Source organism: Catharus ustulatus, chromosome 36, assembly GCF_009819885.2.
Source record: "Catharus ustulatus isolate bCatUst1 chromosome 36, bCatUst1.pri.v2, whole genome shotgun sequence".
Lineage (NCBI taxonomy): Eukaryota > Metazoa > Chordata > Aves > Passeriformes > Turdidae > Catharus > Catharus ustulatus.
In genome coordinates, this window is record NC_046256.1 from 869,537 (window position 1) to 889,828 (window position 20,292).

The following is a 20,292-nucleotide window of genomic DNA, read 5'->3' on the forward strand; positions in this document are numbered from 1 at the left end:
CTCCTCCCCAGGTGCTCTGGGACATTTTTATGATATTTTTGAGGATAATTTTGAATATTTTAGTTAATTTTAACCCTTTACATTTTGAGGATCTCCTCCCCAGGTGCTCTGGGATATTTTAAGGATATTTTTGAGGATAATTTTGGATATTTTGGGATATTTTACTCACATTTTGAAGATCTCCTCCCCAGGTGCTCTGGGATACTTTATGATATTTTTAAGGATAATTTAGATAATTTTGGGATATTTTACTCACATTTTGAGGATCTCCTCCCCAGGTGCTCAGGGATATTTTTAGGATATTTTATGATATTTTTAAGGATAATTTAGATATTTTCAGATAATTTTAACCCCTCACATTTTGAGGATCTCCTCCCCAGGAGCTCAGGGATATTTTTAGGATTTTTTTTGAGGATAATTCAGATATTTTCAGATAATTTTAACCCCTCACATTTGGAGGATCTCCTCCCCAGGTGCTCTGGGATATTTTTAGGATATTTTATGATATTTTTGAGGATAATTTAGGATATTTTGGTTATTTTTATCCCCTCACATTTTGAGGATCTCCTCCCCAGGTGCTCGTTGTCCACGGTGTCGCTCGACCACTCAACTTTCTTGTCCGGCTTCCTCTTCCTCAGCTTCAGCGTCAGGCTGCGGTTCTCCTGAAAATAATCACTTACTGGTCACTTACTGGTCACTACTGGTCACTACTGGTCAGTCTGGGGTCAGTCAGGGGTCACCCAGGGGTCACTCAGGGTCACCAGTGGTCACTCAGCTTCAGCGTCAGGCTGCGGTTCTCCTGGGGGTTAATGGTCACTACTGGTCACTACTGGTCACTACTGGGCTGTACTGGTCAGTACTGGTCTGTACTGGTCAGTCTGGGGTCACTCAGGGGTCAATCAGTACAGCCAGGGGTCACTCAGGGTCACCAATGGTCACTCAGCTTCAGCGTCAGGCTGTGGTTCTCCTGGACATGGTCACTTAATGGTCATTTACTGGTTTGTACTGGTCAGTACTGGTGTGTACTGGTCATTACTGGTCATTACTGGTCAGTACTGGTCATTACTGGTGTGTACTGGTCATTACTGGTCAGTCTGGGATCACTCAGGGTCACCAGTGGTCACTCAAGTTCAGTATCAAGCTGTGCTTCTCCTGGGAATGGTCACTTAATGGTCATTTACTGGTCATTACTGGTCTGTACTGGTCATTACTGGTCTGTGTTGGTCAGTACTGGTCAGTACTGGTCAGCCTGGGGTCACTCAGGGTCACCAGTGGTCACTCAGTGTCAGCGTCAGGCTGCTGGAGTGGTCACTCAGAAGTCTCTTAATGGTCACTTAATGGTCACTACTGGTCTGTACTGGTCTGTACTGGTCTGTACTGGTCTGTACTGGTCAGTACTGGTCTATACCAGTCTGTACTGGTCTGTACTGGTCAGTACTGGTGTGTACTGGTCAGTCTGGGGTCACTCAGGGTCACCAATGGTCACTCAGCTTCAGTGTCAAGCTGTGCTTCTGCTGGAAATGGTCACTTAATGGTCATTTACTGGTCTGTACTGGTCTGTACTGGTCACTACTGGTGTGTACTGGTCAGTCAGGGTCACTCAGGGGTCAATCAGTACAGCCAGGGGTCACTCAGGGTCACCAATGGTCACTCAGCTTCAGCGTCAGGCTGCTGGAATGGTCACTCAGAAGTCTCTGAATGGTCACTTAATGGTCACTACTGGTCTGTACTGGTCATTACTGGTCTGTACTGGTCACTACTGGTCAGTACTGGCCTGTACTGGTCATTACTGGTCACTACTGGTCAGTACTGGTCAGTCTGGAGTCACTCAGGGTGTCCAATGGTCACTCAGCTTCAGCGTCAGGCTGTGGTTCTCCTGGGAATGGTCACTCAGGGGTCACTTACTGGTCACTACTGCTCTGTACTGGTCACTACTGGTCATTACTGGTCTGTATTGGTCATTACTGGTCAGTCCGGGGTCACTCAGGGGTCAATCAGTACAGCCTGGGGTCACTCAGTGTCCCCAGTGGTCACTCAGGGGTCACCCAGTGGTCACTCAGGGGTCACTCTGTGTCCCCAATGGTCACTCTGTGTCCCCAGGGGTCACTCAGGGTCATTTTTTGTCCCCCAGTGACCCCTGGGGACATCCAGGGACCCTTCCCAGTATCCCCCCCCCCCATTCCCAGTATCCAATCCCCATTCCCAGTATCCCCCCCCATTCCCAGTATCCCCCCCCATTCCCAGTATCCCCCCCCATTCCCAGTATCCAACCCCCATTCCCAGTATCCAACCCCCATTCCCAGTATCCAATCCCCATTCCCAGTATCCAATCCCCATTCCCAGTATCCCCCCCCATTCCCAGTATCCAATCCCCATTCCCAGTATCCAATCCCCATTCCCAGTATCCCCCCCCCATTCCCAGTATCCAATCCCCATTCCCAGTATCCCCACCCCATTCCCAGTATCCAATCCCCATTCCCAGTATCCAACCCCCATTCCCAGTATCCAATCCCCATTCCCAGTATCCAATCCCCATTCCCAGTATCCACTCCCCATTCCCAGTATCCCCCCCCATTCCCAGTATCCCCCCCCCATTCCCAGTATCCCCCCCCCATTCCCAGTATCCAACCCCCATTCCCAGTATCCCCCCCATTCCCAGTATCCAACCCCCATTCCCAGTATCCAATCCCCATTCCCAGTATCCAACCCCCATTCCCAGTATCCCCCCCCCATTCCCAGTATCCCCCCCCATTCCCAGTATCCCCCCCCATTCCCAGTATCCCCCCCCATTCCCAGTATCCAATCCCCATTCCCAGTATCCAACCCCCATTCCCAGTATCCAATCCCCATTCCCAGTATCCAATCCCCATTCCCAGTATCCAATCCCCATTCCCAGTATCCCCCCCCATTCCCAGTATCCCCCCCCCATTCCCAGTATCCAACCCCCATTCCCAGTATCCCCCCCCATTCCCAGTATCCAATCCCCATTCCCAGTATCCCCCCCCCATTCCCAGTATCCAATCCCCATTCCCAGTATCCCCCCCCCATTCCCAGTATCCAATCCCCATTCCCAGTATCCCCCCCCCATTCCCAGTATCCAATCCCCATTCCCAGTATCCCCCCCCCATTCCCAGTATCCCCCCCCATTCCCAGTATCCAATCCCCATTCCCAGTATCCAATCCCCATTCCCAGTATCCCCCCCCATTCCCAGTATCCCCCCCCCATTCCCAGTATCCAATCCCCATTCCCAGTATCCAATCCCCATTCCCAGTATCCAATCCCCATTCCCAGTATCCCCCCCCATTCCCAGTATCCAATCCCCATTCCCAGTATCCAATCCCCATTCCCAGTATCCCCCCCCATTCCCAGTATCCCCCCCATTCCCAGTATCCAATCCCCATTCCCAGTATCCAATCCCCATTCCCAGTATCCAATCCCCATTCCCAGTATCCCCCCCATTCCCAGTATCCAATCCCCATTCCCAGTATCCCCCCCCATTCCCAGTATCCAATCCCCATTCCCAGTATCCCCCCCATTCCCATTATCCCCCCCCCCATTCCCAGTATCCCCCCCCCCATTCCCAGTATCCCCCCCCCATTCCCAGTATCCCCCCCCATTCCCAGTATCCAACCCCCATTCCCAGTATCCCCCCCCCATTCCCAGTATCCAACCCCCATTCCCAGTATCCCCCCCCATTCCCAGTATCCAATCCCCATTCCCAGTATCCAATCCCCATTCCCAGTATCCAATCCCCATTCCCAGTATCCAATCCCCATTCCCAGTATCCCCCCCCCCATTCCCAGTAACCCCCCCCCATTCCCAGTATCCAATCCCCATTCCCAGTATCCCCCCCCCATTCCCAGTATCCCCCCCCATTCCCAGTATCCCCCCCCATTCCCAGTATCCAATCCCCATTCCCAGTATCCAATCCCCATTCCCAGTATCCCCCCCCCATTCCCAGTATCCCCCCCCATTCCCAGTATCCCCCCCCCATTCCCAGTATCCAATCCCCATTCCCAGTATCCAATCCCCATTCCCAGTATCCCCCCCCCATTCCCAGTATCCCCCCCCATTCCCAGTATCCAATCCCCATTCCCAGTATCCAATCCCCATTCCCAGTATCCCCCCCCCATTCCCAGTATCCAATCCCCATTCCCAGTATCCAACCCCCATTCCCAGTATCCAATCCCCATTCCCAGTATCCCCCCCCCATTCCCAGTATCCCCCCCCCATTCCCAGTTCCCCCCCCCCATTCCCAGTTCCCCCCCACCCCATTCCCAGTTCCCCCCTCGCGGCCCTCACCGGTTCAACGGTTCCGCTCTCGGTGACGGTGGCGGTGCCGCACCCGCCGCTGTCCGCGGCCTCCGCCATGGCCCCGCGGGGGCTCCCGGTACTGGGAGGAGCTGCCCGGTACTGGGAGGGGAGGGCCCCGTTACTGGGATGGGGAGGGGGCGGAACTGGGAAGGGCCGGGCCGCTCTCGCCGCCGCCCCCGGTGCAGCGCCCGACACCGCCCCCACTTCCGGTGTGCGCAGAGCGCGCCACTTCCGGTGAGTGCGGCAGCGAATCCGGTCCCCCTCGGTGTGCGCACTTCCGGTGGAAGAGAGCAGGGCGAGCACTTCCGGCCGTACGGGAAGAGGGGGATTGTGGGAAGGGTACGGAGCGGCGCAGGGGACAAGTTTGGGCCGGAGTCGCTTTTGGGGTCCCAAAAAGGGTCTGGGGTCAATTTTGGGGTCCCCAAAAAGGGTCTGGGGTCAATTTTGGGGTCCTGAACCCCACCCCAAATTTTGGGGGGTCGCTTTTATTCCTTTTCCAGCACCAAACACGATCCCGAAACCGCGGAAAAATCCGGAATTTCTGGAAAAATCCGGAATTTTCAGGAAAAATTCGGAATTTCTGGAAAAATTCGGAATTTCAGGAATCTTCCTTCTCCTGAAACCTGCGGGAAAAACGGAGCGGGGGGTTGGGGAAAATTTGGGGAAATTTTGGGGGAAATTTTGGGGGAAATTTTGGGATTTTTTTTGGGATACTCAGAGGATACTCAGGGGTTACTCAGAGGATAATAAGGGATTACTCAGGGGATATTTTAAGGATATTTAGGGGATACTCAGGGGTTACTCAGAGGACATGCAGAGGATACTCAGAGGATACTCAGGGGTTACTCAGAGGATACTCACGGAGTACTCAGGGGATATTTTGGGGGTACTCAGGTGATATTTTAAGGATATTTAGGTGATACTCAGGGGTTACTCAGGGGATACTCAGAGGTTACTCAGGGGTTACTCTGGGAGCACTCTGGGGATACTCAGAAGATAATCAGGGATTACTCAGAGCTTACTCAGAGAACACACAGAAGATACTCAGAGGATACTCATGGAGTACTCAGGGGATATTTTAAGGATACTCAGGGGATGCTCAGAGGATACTCAGGGTGCACTCAGGGGATACTCTGAGAATAGTCCAGGGATACTCAGGGGTTACTCAGGGGATCCTTTGGGGCCATTTTTGGGACCCTCAGGGGATATTTTGTGAGTATTTTTGGGATACTCAGGGCATGCTCAGGGGATACTCAGGGGTTACTCAGGAGTCACTCAGAGGTTACTCAGGGGACACTCACAGGAGATACTCAGAGGGGTTACTCAGGGGTTACTCAGAGGTTACTCAGGGGACATTTAGGGGTTACTCAGGGGGCACTCAGAGGTTACTCAGGGGGCACTCAGGGGATATTTAGGGGTTACTCAGAGGTTACTCCAGGGTTACTCAGAGGACACTCAGAGGTTACTCAGGAGTTACTCAAAGGTTACTCAGGGGACACTCAGGGGATATTCAGGGGATACTCAAAGGTTACTCAGGGGGTACTCTGGGGTTAATCAGAGGATACTCCAGGGTTACTCAGGGGTTACTCAGAGATTACTCACAGGGCACTCAGAGGACATTCAGGGGTTACTCAGAGGGGATACTCAGGGGATACCCAGGGGTTACTCAGGGGATACTCAGAGTAATTAGGGGATACTCAGGAGGTTTTTTTAAGGATATTTAGGGGATACTCAGGGGATACTCACGGGCTATCCAGGGGATACTCAGAGGACACTCAGAGGGGTTACTCAGAGGATACTCCAGGGTTACTCAGAGGACACTCGCGGGTTACTCTGGGGTTACTCAGGAGTTACTCAGAGGTTACTTGGGCGCTACTCAGGGGTTACTCCGGGGGTACTCGGGGCCACTCAGGGGATACTCCAGGGATACTCCGGCGTTACTCAGGGGATATTTTGGGGATATTCAGAGGATACTTTGTGGGTATTTAGGGGATACTCAGGGGATATTTAGGGGATACCCAGAGGTTACTCAGGAGTTACTCAGAGGTTACTCAGGGGACACTCAGGGGATATTTAGGGGATACTCAAAGGTTACTGAGGGGGCACTCTGGGGTTACTCAGAGGACACTCCAGGGTTACTCAGGAGTTACTCAGAGATTACTCACAGGGCACTCAGGGGACATTCAGGGGTTACTCAGAGGATACTCAGGGGTTACTCTGGGGTTACTCAGGAGTTACTCAGAGGTTACTCAGGGGATCCTTTGGGGATATTTTTGGGATCCTCAGGGGATATTCAGGGGACACTCAAGGGATATTTAAGGGTTACTCAGGAGTTACTCCAGGGTTACTCAGGGGACACTCAGAGCGGATACTCAGGGGTCATTCAGGGGTCACTCAGGGGATACTCAGAGGTTACTCAGGGGTTACTCAGGGGATACTCAGAGGATACTCAGGGGTTACTCAGAGGTTACTCAGGGGTTACTCAGGTTACTCAGGGGTTACTCAGGGGTTACTCAGGGGTTACTCAGGGGTTACTCAGAGGTTACTCAGGGGTCACTCAGAGGATACTCAGAGGTTACTCAGGAGTTACTCAGGGGGCAGTCAGGGGTTACTCAGGGGTTACTCAGAGGTTACTCAGGGGTTACTCAGGGGTTACTCAGAGGATACTCAGAGGTTACTCAGGGGTTACTCAGAGATTACTCAGGGTTTACTCAGGGGACACTCAGCAGTTACTCAGGGGTTACTCAGAGGTTACTCAGCGGTTACTCAGGGGATACTCAGAGGTTACTCAGGGGTTACTCAGGGGTTAATCAGGGGTTACTCAGGGGTTAATCAGGGGTTACTCAGAGGTTACTCAGGGGTTACTCAGAGGTTACTCAGGGGTTACTCAGGGGTTACTCAGAGGTTACTCAGGGGTTACTCAGGGGTTAATCAGGGGTTAATCAGAGGTTACTCAGAGGTTACTCAGGGGTTACTCATGGGATATTTAGGGGTTACTCAGAGGATACTCAGAGGTTACTCAGAGGTTACTCAGGGGTTACTCGCCTGCACCGGGGGCAGCTGTAGAACACCGTCTGGCCCTCGTCGGCCGAGCGCATCTGGCGCGTGTGGAATCGCATCTGCTCGTGCCCGCAGCGGGGGCAGCGCCGCTCCACCTGCGCCAAAATTCACATTTTATACCCAAAATTGGAGCTTTTCACCCCAAAATTCACCCTCTAAAAATCCACATTTTATACCCAAAATTGGAGCTTTTCACCCCAAAAATCTGAGTTTTATACCCCAAAATCCAGAGTTTTTCACCCCAAAAATCCACATTTTACACCCCAAAAATCAGAGTTTTATACCCAAAATTTCTCCTTTTTCACCCCAAAATTCACCCCCTAAAAATCCACATTTTACACCCCAAAAATCTGAGTTTTATACCCCAAAATCCAGAGTTTTATACCCCAAAATCCAGAGTTTTATACCCAAAATCCAGAGTTTTATACCCAAAAATCCGAATTTTACAGCCCAAAATTCTCCTTTTTTCACCCCAAAAATCCACATTTTACATCCCAAAATCCAGAGTTTTATACCCCAAAATTCACCCAAAAATCCACATTTTACACCCCAAAAATCAGAGTTTTATACCCAAAGATTTTTCTTTTTCACCCCAAAATTCTCCTTTTTCACCTCAAAATTTTACCCCGAAATTCACACTTTTACACCTCAAAAATCCACAGTTTTAGACCCAAAAAATCTGAGTTTTACACCCTAAAATCCAACGTTTTATACCCCAAAATTCTCCTTTTTCACACCAAAAATCACCCCCTAAAAATCCACATTTTATACCCAGAAATCCAGAGTTTTATACCCAAAAATCTGAGTTTTACAGCCCAAAATTCTCCTTTTTTCACCCCCAAAAATCCACATTTTACATCCCAAAATCTGAGTTTTATACCCCAAAATCCAGAGTTTTTCACCCCAAAATTCACCCCCTAAAAATCCACATTTTACACCCCAAAATCTGAGTTTTATATCTCAAAAATCTGAGTTTTATACCCAAAATCCAGAGTTTTATACCCAAAAATCCGAATTTTACAGCCCAAAATTCTCCTTTTTTCACCCCAAAATTCACCAAAAAATCCACATTTTACATCCCAAAAATCACAGTTTTATACCCAAAAATTCTCCTTTTTCACCCCAAAATTCTCCTTTTTCACCTTAAAATTCACCCCCAAAATTCACACTTTTACACCTCAAAAATCCACAGTTTCAGACCCAAAATCTGAGTTTTACACCCTAAAATCCAAAGTTTTATACCAAGAAATTCTCCTTTTTCACCCCAAAATTCACCCCCCAAAAATCCACATTTTACACCCCAAAAATCAGAGTTTTATACCCCAAATTTATCTTTTTTCACCCCAAAATTCTCCTTTTTCACCTTAAAATTCACCCCCGAAATTCACACTTTTGCACCTAAAAAATCCAGAGTTTCAGACCCAAAATCTGAGTTTTTCACACCAAAATTCACCCTCCAAAAATCCACATTTTACACCCCAAAATCTGAGTTTTATATCTCAAAAATCTGAGTTTTATACCCCAAAATCCAGAGTTTTATACCCCAAAATTCTCCTTTTTCACCCCAAAATTCACCCCCTAAAAAATCCACATTTTACACCCCAAAATCCAGAGTTTTATACCCAAAAATCCGAATTTTACAGCCCAAAATTCTCCTTTTTTCACCCCAAAAAATCCACATTTTACATCCCAAAAATCAGAGTTTTATACCCAAAAATTCTCCTTTTTCACCCCAAAATTCTCCTTTCTCACCTTAAAATTCACCCCCAAAATTCACACTTTTACACCTCAAAAATCCAAAGTTTTAGACCCAAAATCTGAGTTTTTCACACCAAAATTCACCCCCTAAAAATCCACATTTTGCACCCCAAAATCCAGAGTTTTATACCCAAAAATCCGAATTTTACAGCCCAAAATTCTCCTTTTTTCACCCAAAAAATCCACATTTTACACCCCAAAAATCACAGTTTTATACCCAAAAATTCTCCTTTTTCACCCCAAAATTCACCCCCTAAAAATCCACATTTTACACCCCAAAATCTGAGGTTTATACCTAAAAATCCAGAGTTTTATACCCAAAAATCTGAATTTTACAGCCCAAAATTCTCCTTTTTTCACCCCTAAAAATCCACATTTTACACCCCAAAATCCAGAGTTTTTCACCCCAAAATTCACCCAAAAATCCACATTTTGCACCCCAAAAATCACAGTTTTATACCCAAAATTCTCCTTTTTCACCCCAAAATTCTCCTTTTTCACCTTAAAATTCACCCCCAAAATTCACACTTTTACACCTCAAAAATCCACAGTTTCAGACCTAAAATCTGAGTTTTACACCCTAAAATCCAAAGTTTTATACCCAAAAATTCTCCTTTTTCACCCCAAAATTCACCCCCCAAAAATCCACATTTTATACCCCAAAATCCAGAGTTTTATACCTAAAAATCTGAGTTTTACAGCCCAAAATTCTCCTTTTTTCACCCCCAAAAATCCACATTTTACACCCCAAAAATCTGTGTTTTATACCCAGAAATTCTCCTTTTTCACCCCAAAATTCTCCTTTTTCACCTTAAAATTCACCCCCAAAATTCACACTTTTACACCTCAAAAATCCAGAGTTTTAGACCCAAAATCTGAGTTTTTCACACCAAAATCCAGCCCCCAAAACTCCACATTTTGCACCCCAAAATCTGAGTTTTATATCCCAAAATCTGAGTTTTATATCTCAAAAATCTGAGTTTTATACCCCAAAATCCAGAGTTTTATACCCAAAAATCCGAATTTTACAGCCCAAAATTCTCCTTTTTTCACCCCCAAAAATCCACATTTTGCACCCCAAAAATCTGAGTTTTATACCCCAAAATACAGAGTTTTATACCCCAAAATTCACCCAAAAATCCACATTTTACACCCGCAAAATCACAGTTTTATACCCCAAAATCCAGAGTTTTTCACCCCCTAAAAATCCACATTTTACACCCCAAAAATCAGAGTTTTATACCCCAAAATTCTCCTTTTTCACCCCAAAATTCACCCCCTAAAAATCCACATTTTATACCCAAAATTCGAGTTTTTCACCCCAAAAATCACCCTCAAAATTCAGTTTTATACCCGAAATTTGAGTTTTACATCCCAAAAATGACCCCCCAAAAATCCACATTTTATACCCAGAAATCCAGAGTTTTATACCCAAAAATCTGAATTTTATACCCAAAATCCAGAGTTTTTCAGCCCAAAAATCCACATTTTACACCCCAAAAATCACAGTTTTATACCCAAAATTTCTCCTTTTTCACCCCAAAATTCACCCCCTAAAAATCTACATTTTGCACCCCAAAAATCTGAGTTTTATACCCAAAAATCAGAGTTTTATACCCCAAAATCCACATTTTATACCCAAAAATCCAAGTTTTACAGCCCAAAATTCTCCTTTTTTCACCCCCAAAAATCCACATTTTACATCCCACAATCCAGAGTTTTATACCCCAAAATTCACCCAAAAATCCACATTTTGCACCCCAAAAATCACAGTTTTATACCCAAAAATTCTCCTTTTTCACCCCAAAATTCACCCCCTAAAAATCCACATTTTGCACCCCAAAAATCTGAGTTTTATACCCAAAATCCAGAGTTTTTACCCCCAAAAATCTGTGTTTTATACCCAAAATTCTCCTTTTTCACCCCAAATTTCACCCCCTAAAAATCCACATTTTACACCCCAAAATCTGAGTTTTATACCCCAAAAATCTGAGTTTTATACCCAAAATCCAGAGTTTTATACCCAAAAATCCGAATTTTACAGCCCAAAATTCTCCTTTTTTCACCCCAAAAAATCCACATTTTACATCCCAAAATCCAGAATTTTATACCCCAAAATTCACCCAAAAATCCACATTTTATACCCCAAAATCTGAGTTTTTCACCCCAAAAATCACCCTCAAAAATCCACATTTTATACCCAGAAATCCGGAGTTTTATACCCAAAAATCTGAGTTTTATACCCAAAAAATCCACATTTTACATCCCAAAATTGGAGCTTTTCACCCCAAAATTCATCCCCTAAAAATCCACATTTTATACCCAAAATTGGAGCTTTTCACACCAAAATTCACCCTCTAAAAATGCACATTTTATACCCAGAAATCCAGAGTTTTATACCCAAAAATCCACATTTTATACCCCAAAATTGGAGCTTTTCACCCCAAAAATCACCCCCAAAAATCCACATTTTATACCCAGAAATCCAGAGTTTTATACCCCGAAATCTGAGTTTTATACCCAAAAATCCACATTTTACACCCCAAAAATCCACATTTTATACCCCAAAATTCTCCTTTTTCACCCCAAAATTCACCCCCTAAAAATCCACATTTTACACCCCAAAAATCAGAGTTTTATATCCCAAAATCCAGAGTTTTATACCCAAAAATCCAAGTTTTACAACCCAAAATTCTCCTTTTTTCACCCCAAAAATCACCAATAAAAAATCCACATTTTACATCCCAAAATCCAGAGCTTTATACCCCAAAATTCCCCCAAAAATCCACATTTTACACCCTAAAAATCAGTTTTATACCCAAAATTTCTCCCTTTTCACCCCAAAATTCACCCCCCAAAAATCCACATTTTGTACCCAGAAATCCAGAGTTTTATACCCCAAAATTCACCCAAAAATCCACATTTTATACCCCAAAATCTGAGTTTTTCACCCCAAAAATCATCCTCAAAATTCAGTTTTATACCCAAAATTCGAGTTTTACACCGCAAAAATGACCCCCCAAAAATCCACATTTTGCACCCCAAAAATCAGAATTTTATACCCAAAATCCAGAGTTTTATACCCAAAAATCCGAATTTTACAGCCCAAAATTCTCCTTTTTTCACCCCAAAAAATCCACATTTTACATCCCAAAAATCAGAGTTTTATACCCAAAAATTCTCCTTTTTCACCCCAAAATTCTCCTTTCTCACCTTAAAATTCACCCCCAAAATTCACACTTTTACACCTCAAAAATCCAAAGTTTTAGACCCAAAATCTGAGTTTTTCACACCAAAATTCACCCCCTAAAAATCCACATTTTGCACCCCAAAATCCAGAGTTTTATACCCAAAAATCCGAATTTTACAGCCCAAAATTCTCCTTTTTTCACCCAAAAAATCCACATTTTACACCCCAAAAATCACAGTTTTATACCCAAAAATTCTCCTTTTTCACCCCAAAATTCACCCCCTAAAAATCCACATTTTACACCCCAAAATCTGAGGTTTATACCTAAAAATCCAGAGTTTTATACCCAAAAATCTGAATTTTACAGCCCAAAATTCTCCATTTTTCACCCCCAAAAATCCACATTTTACATCCCAAAATCCAGAGTTTTATACCCCAAAATTCACCCAAAAATCCACATTTTACATCCCAAAAACCAGAGTTTTATACCCCAAAATTCACCCAAAAATCCACATTTACACCCCAAAAATCACAGTTTTATACCCAAAAATTCTCCTTTTTCACCCCAAAATTCTCCTTTTTCACCTTAAAATTCACCCCCAAAATTCACACTTTTACACCTCAAAAATCCACAGTTTCAGACCCAAAATTTGAGTTTTTGGGGAAAATTTTTGTGAATTTTGGGTAAATTTTTGAGAATTTTCCAGGGATTTTTTTATAATTTTTTTTTAATTATCTTGAGAATTTCCAGAATTTTTTGAGGAATTTTTCAGGAATTTTTGGGTAAATTTATTGGAATTTTGGGGAATTTTTTGGGGTAAATTTTTGGGGAATTTTTTTGAGAATTTTCAGAAATTTTTGAGGAATTTTTCAGGAATTTTTTGGGAATTTTTTGGAATTTTTGCGGGAAATTTTTGTGACTTTTGGGTAAAATTTTGGCAATTTTGGGGAATTTTTTTGGGAAATTTTGTGGAATTTTTTTGAGCATTTCCAAAATTTTTTTAGGAATTTTTCAGGAAATTTTGGGTAAATTTTTTCTTATTTTTAAAACAAATTTTTAAGAATTTTTCAGGAATTTTTTTGGGAAATTTTTGACAATTTTGGGGAATTTTTTTGGGAAATTTTTGGCAATTTGGGGGAATTTTTGGTGGAAATTTTTGGGAATTTTTTTGAGATTCCCCAGAATTTTTTGAGGAATTTTTCAGGAATTTTGGGGAATTTTTTTGCAATTTTAAAGGAATTTTCAGCAATTTTTAAAGAATTTTTGGGGATATTTTTGACAATTTTGGGGACATTTTTTTGAGCATTTCCAGAATTTTTTGAGGAATTTTTCAGGAATTTTGGGTTAAATTTTGGGGAATTTTTCTTATTTTTAAAAAGAATTTTTCAAGGATATTTTTGACAGTTTTGGGGAATTTTTGGGGGAAATTTTTGACAATTTTGGGGAATTTTTTTTGGAAATTTTTGGCAATTTAGGGAAATTTTTGGGAATTTTTTTGAGACTTCCCAGAATTTTTTGAGGAATTTTTCAGGAATTTTGGGGAATTTTTTTTGCAATTTTTAAACAAATTTTCAGGAATTTTTTAGGAATTTTTGGGGATATTTTTGACAATTTTGGGGAAATTTTTTTGATCATTTCCAAAATTTTTTTAAGGAATTTTTCAGGAATTTTTGGGTAATTTTTTTCTTATTTTAAAAAAGAATTTTCAAGAATTTTTCAGGAATTTTTGAGGGAAAATTTTCACAATTTTGGGGAATTTTTGGGGGAAATTTTTGGCAATTTGGGGAAATTTTTTGGGGAAATTTTGGGGAATTTTTTTGCAATTTTAAAACAAATTTACAGGATTTTTTAAAGAATTTTTGGGGATATTTTTGACAATTTTGGGGAATTTTTTTTGACCAATTCCAGAATTTTTGAGGAATTTTCCAGGAATTTTGGGGTAAATTTTGGGGAATTTTTCTTATTTTTAAAAAGAATTTTTCAGGAATTTTTCGAGGATATTTTTGACAGTTTTGGGGAATTTTTGGGGGAAATTTTTGACAATTTTGGGGAATTTTTTTGGAAATTTTTGGCAATTTGGGGGAATTTTTGGGAATTTTTTTGAGATTCCCCAGAATTTTTTGAGGAATTTTCCAGGAATTTTGGGGTAAATTTTGGGGAATTTTTTTGCAATTTTTAAACAAATTTTCAGGAATTTTTAAAGAATTTTTGAGGATATTTTTGGCAATTTTGGGGAAATTTTTTTTGATCATTTCCAGAATCTTTTGAGGAATTTTTCAGGAATTTTGGGGTAAATTCTGGGGAATTTTTTTGCAATTTTAAAACAAATTTTCAGGAATTTTTTAGGAATTTTTGGGGATATTTTTGGCAATTTTGGGGAATTTTTTTTTATCATTTCCAGAATTTTTTGATGAATTTTTCAGGAATTTTTGGGTAAATTTTTTCTTATTTTTAAAACGAATTTTTAAGAATTTTTCAGGAATTTTTGAGGGAAAATTTTCACAATTTTGGGGAATTTTTGGGGGAAATTTTTGGCAATTTGGGGAAATTTTTTGGGGAAATTTTGGGGAATTTTTTTGCAATTTTAAAACAAATTTACAGGATTTTTTAAAGAATTTTTGGGGATATTTTTGACAATTTTGGGGAATTTTTTTTGACCAATTCCAGAATTTTTTGAGGAATTTTCCAGGAATTTTGGGGTAAATTTTGGGGAATTTTTCTTATTTTTAAAAAGAATTTTTCAGGAATTTTTCGAGGATATTTTTGACAGTTTTGGGGAATTTTTGGGGGAAATTTTTGACAATTTGAAGGAATTTTTTGGGGAAATTTTTGGCAATTTGGGGGAATTTTTGGTGGAAATTTTTGGGAATTTTTTTGAGATTCCCCAGAATTTTTTGAGGAATTTTCCAGGAATTTTGGTGTAAATTTTGGGGAATTTTTTTGCAATTTTAAACAAATTTTCAGCAATTTTTAAAGAATTTTTGGGGATATTTTTGACAATTTTGGGGACATTTTTTTGAGCATTTCCAAAATTTTTTTGAGGGATTTTTCAGGAATTTTGGGTTAAATTTTGGGGAATTTTTCTTATTTTTAAAAAGAATTTTTCAGGAATTTTTCGAGGATATTTTTAACAGTTTTGGGGAATTTTTGAGGGAAATTTTTGGCAATTTGAAGGAATTTTTTTGGGAAATTTTTGGCAATTTGGGGAAATTTTTGGGAATTTTTTTGAGACTTCCCAGAATTTTTGGAGGAATTTTCCAGGAATTTTGGGGTAAATTTTAGGGAATTTTTTTGCAATTTTTAAACGAATTTTTGGGAATTTTTGGGGATATTTTTGGCAATTTTGGGGAATTTTTTTTGATCATTTCCAGAATTTTTTGATGAATTTTTCAGGAATTTTTTTTGGGAAATTTTGGAGAAAATTTTGAGAATTTTTTGATGAATTTTTCAGGAATTTTGGGGTAAATTTTGGGGAATTTTTCAGGAATTTTTGGGGATATTTTTGGCAATTTTGGGGAATTTTTTTTATCACTTCCAGAATTTTTTGAGGAATTTTTCAGGAATTTTTTGGGGAAATTTTGGAGAAAATTTTGAGAATTTTTTGATGAATTTTTCAGGAATTTTTTTGGGAAATTTTTGAGAAAATGTTGAGAATTTTTCAGGAATTTTTGGGGGAAATTTTTGAGAATTTTGGAGAAAATTTGGAGAATTTTTCAGAAATTTTTTGGGGAAATTTTTGAGAATTTTGGAGAAAATTTGGAGAATTTTTCAGGAATTTTTTTAGGAAATTTTTGAGAATTTTGGAGAAAATGTTGAGAATTTTTCAGGAATTTTTGGGGAAATCTTTGAGAATTTTGGAGAAAATTTTGAGAATTTTTCAGCAATTTTTTGGGTAAATTTTTCAGAATTTTTTTACGATTTCCAGATTTTTTGGAGGAATTTTGGTGTAAATTTTGGTGTAAATTTTGGATAATTTTGTGCCTTTTGTCCCCTCCCCTCCCCCCTCACCGTGGGTCCCTCTGGGGGGGCGGGGCCGTCCCTGCCCCTCCCCCCCCCGGCCTCCAGCGGGGTCAGCTCCAGGCGGCTCCGCACGCTGCAGCCCTCGAAATCTGGGGAGAAAAACGGAAAATTCGGGAAAATTCCACAATTTGGGGGAAAATCAGGAATTTTGAGGGGTTTGGGGAGGAATTTTTGGCATTTTTTTGGGGTTTTTTGGGGTTTTTTTGGGATTTATTTGGGATTTTTGGGGTTTTTTTGGAGTTTTTTGGCCAATTCTGCCTTTGAGATCTGGGGGGAAATTGGAATTTTTGGGCAATTTTAGGGAATTTTTGGGAAAATTTGGGAATTTTGGGGAAAAATCAGGAATTTTGAGGGGTTTGGGGAGGAATTTTTGGGTTTTTTTTGGGTTTTTTTGGGGTTTTATTGGGATTTTTGGGGGTTTTTTTGTGTTTTTTGGTCAATTCTGCCTTTGAGATCTGGGGGGAAATTCAGGGAATTTTTGGGAAATTTTAGGGAATTTTGGGGAAATTTGGGAATTTTAGGGAAAAATCAGGAATTTTGAGGTGTTTGGGGAGGAATTTTTGGGATTTTTTGGGGTTTTTTTGGGATTTATTTGGGATTTTTTGGAGTTTTTTTAACAATTCTTCACTCAAGATCTGGGGGGAAATTGGAATTTTTGGGCAATTTTAGGGAATTTTGGGAAAATTTGGGAATTTTGGGGAAAAATCAGGAATTTTGAGGGGTTTGGGGAGGAATTTTTGGGATTTTTTTTGGATTTTTTGGGATTTATTTGGGATTTTTGGAGGTTTTTTTGGTGTTTTTTGGCCAATTCTGCCTTTGAGATCTGAGGGGAAATTGGAATTTTGGGGAATTTTTAAGAAATTTTGGGGAAATTTTAAGAATTTTGAGGAAATTTGGGAATTTTAGGGAAATTCTGGGAAAAAATCAGGAATTTTGAGGAGTTTGGAAAGAATTTTTGGGGTTTTTTTGGAGTTTTTTGGCCAATTCTGCCTTTGAGATCTGGGGGGAAATTGGAATTTTGGGGAATTTTTAAGAAATTTTGGGGAAATTTTAAGAATTTTGAGGAAATTTGGGAATTTTAGGGAAATTCTGGGAAAAAATCAGGAATTTTGAGGAGTTTGGAAAGAATTTTTGGGGTTTTTTTGGAGTTTTTTGGCCAATTCTGCCCTTGAGATCTGGGGGAAATTGGAATTTTGGGGCAATTTTAGGGAATTTTGGGAAAATTTGGGAATTTTAGGGAAAAATCAGGAATTTTGAGGGGTTTTGGGAGGAATTTTTGGGATTTTTTGGGGGTTTTTTGAGTTTTTTTTGGGATTTTTTGGGATTTATTTGGGATTTTTTGGGGGTTTTTGGAGTTTTTTGGACAATTCTGCCTTTGAGATCTGGGGGGAAATTGGAATTTTTGGGAAATTTTAAGAAATCTTGGGAAAATTTTGGAATTTTAGGGAAATTCTGGGTAAATCAGGAATTTTGAGGAGTTTGGGAAGAATTTTTGGGTTTTTTTAGGTTTTTTTCAGGATTTTTGGGGGATTTTTTGGGGGAACTTTTTGGGGCTTTTTCAGGATTATTTTGATTTTTTGAGGGGATTTTCTGGGGGTTTTTCCCAGGATTTTTTCAGGGAACTTTTCATGATTTTTGTGGGTTCTTTTGGGCTTTTTTCAGGATTTTTTGGAGATTTTTTCGGAGGATTTTTTTGGTTTTTTCAGGATTCTTTTTTTGTATTTTTTACAATTTTCTGGGATATTTTGGGGAATTTTCAGGATTTTTGGGGGATTTTTTTGGGTTTTTTGTTTTTATTTTCTGGGATTTTTTTGGGACTTTTTCAGGATATTTTGGGGGAATATTTTGGGGTTTCTTTTGGGATTTTTTCCAGGACTTTTTCATGATTTTTTTTGGCATTTTCAGAGGATTTTTTGGGTTTTTTTCAGGATTTTTTCTTTGTATTTTTTTTTGATTTTCTGGGATATTTGGGGACTTTTTCAGGATATTTTGGGGGAATATTTTGGGGGTTCTTTTGGGATTTTTTTCAGGATTTTTTGGGGATATTTTTGGGCATTTTTCAGAGGATTTTTGAGGGTTTTTTCAGGATTCTTTTTGTATTTTTTTTTTATTTTCTGGGATATTTTGGGGACTTCTCCAGGATATTTTGGGGGAATATTTTGGGGGTTATTTTGGGATTTTTTGGGGATATTTTTTGGCATTTTTTGGAGGATTTTTGAGGGTTTTTTCAGGATTTTGTTTTTGTTTTTTTTTTATTTTCCGGGACATTTTGGGGACATCTTTAGGATATTTTAGGGGTTATTTTGGGATTTTTTCAGGACTTTTTCAGGATTTTTTGGGAATTTTCTCAGGATTGTTTTGGAGGATTTTTGGGGTTTTTTGAGGTTTTTTTCAGGATTTTTTCTTTGTATTTTTTTTTGATTTTCTGGGATATTTGGGGACTTTTTCAGGATATTTTGGGGGAATATTTTGGGGGTTCTTTTGGGATTTTTTTCAGGATTTTTTGGGGATATTTTTGGGCATTTTTCAGAGGATTTTTGAGGGTTTTTTCAGGATTCTTTTTGTATTTTTTTTTTATTTTCTGGGATATTTTGGGGACTTCTCCAGGATATTTTGGGGGAATATTTTGGGGGTTATTTTGGGATTTTTTGGGGATATTTTTTGGCATTTTTTGGAGGATTTTTGAGGGTTTTTTCAGGATTTTGTTTTTGTTTTTTTTTTTATTTTCCGGGACATTTTGGGGACATCTTTAGGATATTTTAGGGGTTATTTTGGGATTTTTTCAGGACTTTTTCAGGATTTTTTGGGAATTTTCTCAGGATTGTTTTGGAGGATTTTTGGGGTTTTTTGAGGTTTTTTTCAGGATTTTTTTTTTGCATTTTTTGGGGGATTTTCTGGGGATATTATCAGGATATTTTGGGGATTATTTTGGGATTTTTTCAGCACTTTTTCAGGATTTTTTGGGAATTTTCTCAGGATTGTTTTGGAGGATTTTTGGGGTTTTTAAAAGTTTTTTTCAGGATGTTTTTTTTGCATTTTGGGGGGATTTTCTGGGGACTTTTTCAGGATATTTTGGGGATTATTTTGGTTTTTTTTCCCCCCCAAACCTTCACACTGGAGGCTGAAGCAGCAGCGGGGGCAGCAGATGGAGCTGGGGGGGCCGGGCCGGGGCAGCACCGAGCCGCACTCGGGGCAGAATTCCAGCCTGGAACGGAACCGGGACTGATCCATGCCTGGGGAAAAATTCAATAATAAACCTGAATTATCCTAAAAACCCCAAAAATTCCAGAAATCTATCACAAATCTACCCCAAAAATCCCCCCAAAAATCCACAAATTTACCTCAAAATTTCCTCAAATTTACCCCAAAATTCCCTCAAATTCACCCCAAAATTCCCTCAAATTTACCCCCAAAATTCCCTCAAATTTACTCCAAAATTCCCTCAAATTCACCCCAAAATTCCCTCAAATTTACCCCAAAAATCCCAATTTCCCCTCACAAAAATCCCAAATTCAGCCTCCCCAAAAACCCCAAAACCGCCGAATTCACCCCAAAACTCCCCCAAATCCCCCAAACCCGACCCCTCCCAACTTTTGCCAACCCCTTTCCCCTCAAAAATCCCCAAAAAAGACAAAAAACCCCTAAAAAACAAAAGAAAAACCCGAAAATCCGCCCCTCCCCCACCTGTCCCGGAGCCGCCTCAGCGCGCGCGGGAAACTCGAGGAAGCCCCGCCCCTTCCGTGACGTCACTTCCGGCATTTCCGCCAGTCGGACCCCCCCCCTTCAGCACCCCCGGGGGAGCGCTTAATTAATCCCTAATTAATTAATTAATGAGTTAATTACGTGGCGGGGCGTGGCTTTAATTAAGGCGTGGTTTACCGCCGTGAGGGCGTGACCTTTGCTAATTTGCATACCAGAAGCGGCTCGGCGCGCTCTGATTGGCCGCGC

At 41.0% G+C, this 20,292-nt stretch overlaps 1 protein-coding gene across 1 annotated transcript; it reads right to left on the reverse strand.

The window, feature by feature from the left end:
* Positions 1-741: 741 nt before the first annotated feature.
* POLR1H (RNA polymerase I subunit H) lies at positions 742-20,110 on the reverse strand. Its single transcript, XM_033084216.2, has 7 exons — positions 20,029-20,110; positions 19,452-19,577; positions 16,333-16,433; positions 7,361-7,470; positions 4,913-4,938; positions 4,304-4,874; positions 742-799 (listed from the first exon to the last, which is right to left on the reverse strand). Exons 2-5 carry the CDS (start codon positions 19,573-19,575, stop codon positions 4,914-4,916), a joined length of 360 nt encoding a protein of 119 aa, XP_032940107.1. The 5' UTR covers positions 19,576-19,577; positions 20,029-20,110; the 3' UTR covers positions 742-799; positions 4,304-4,874; position 4,913.
* Positions 20,111-20,292: the final 182 nt, after the last annotated feature.

What these genes read in the sequence shown, in the direction of transcription:
- POLR1H (XM_033084216.2), bottom strand. Translation starts at nt 19,575, where the DNA reads ATGGATCAGTCCCGGTTCCGTTCCAGGCTGGAATTCTGCCCCGAGTGC. An exon ending in CTTCAGCCTCCAGTGTGAAG is followed by an intron (nt 16,434 to 19,451) that starts GTTTGGGGGGGA and finishes TTTTCTCCCCAG; the next exon opens with ATTTCGAGGGCTGCAGCGTG. An exon ending in CCCCCCCAGAGGGACCCACG is followed by an intron (nt 7,471 to 16,332) that starts GTGAGGGGGGAG and finishes ATTTTGGCGCAG; the next exon opens with GTGGAGCGGCGCTGCCCCCG.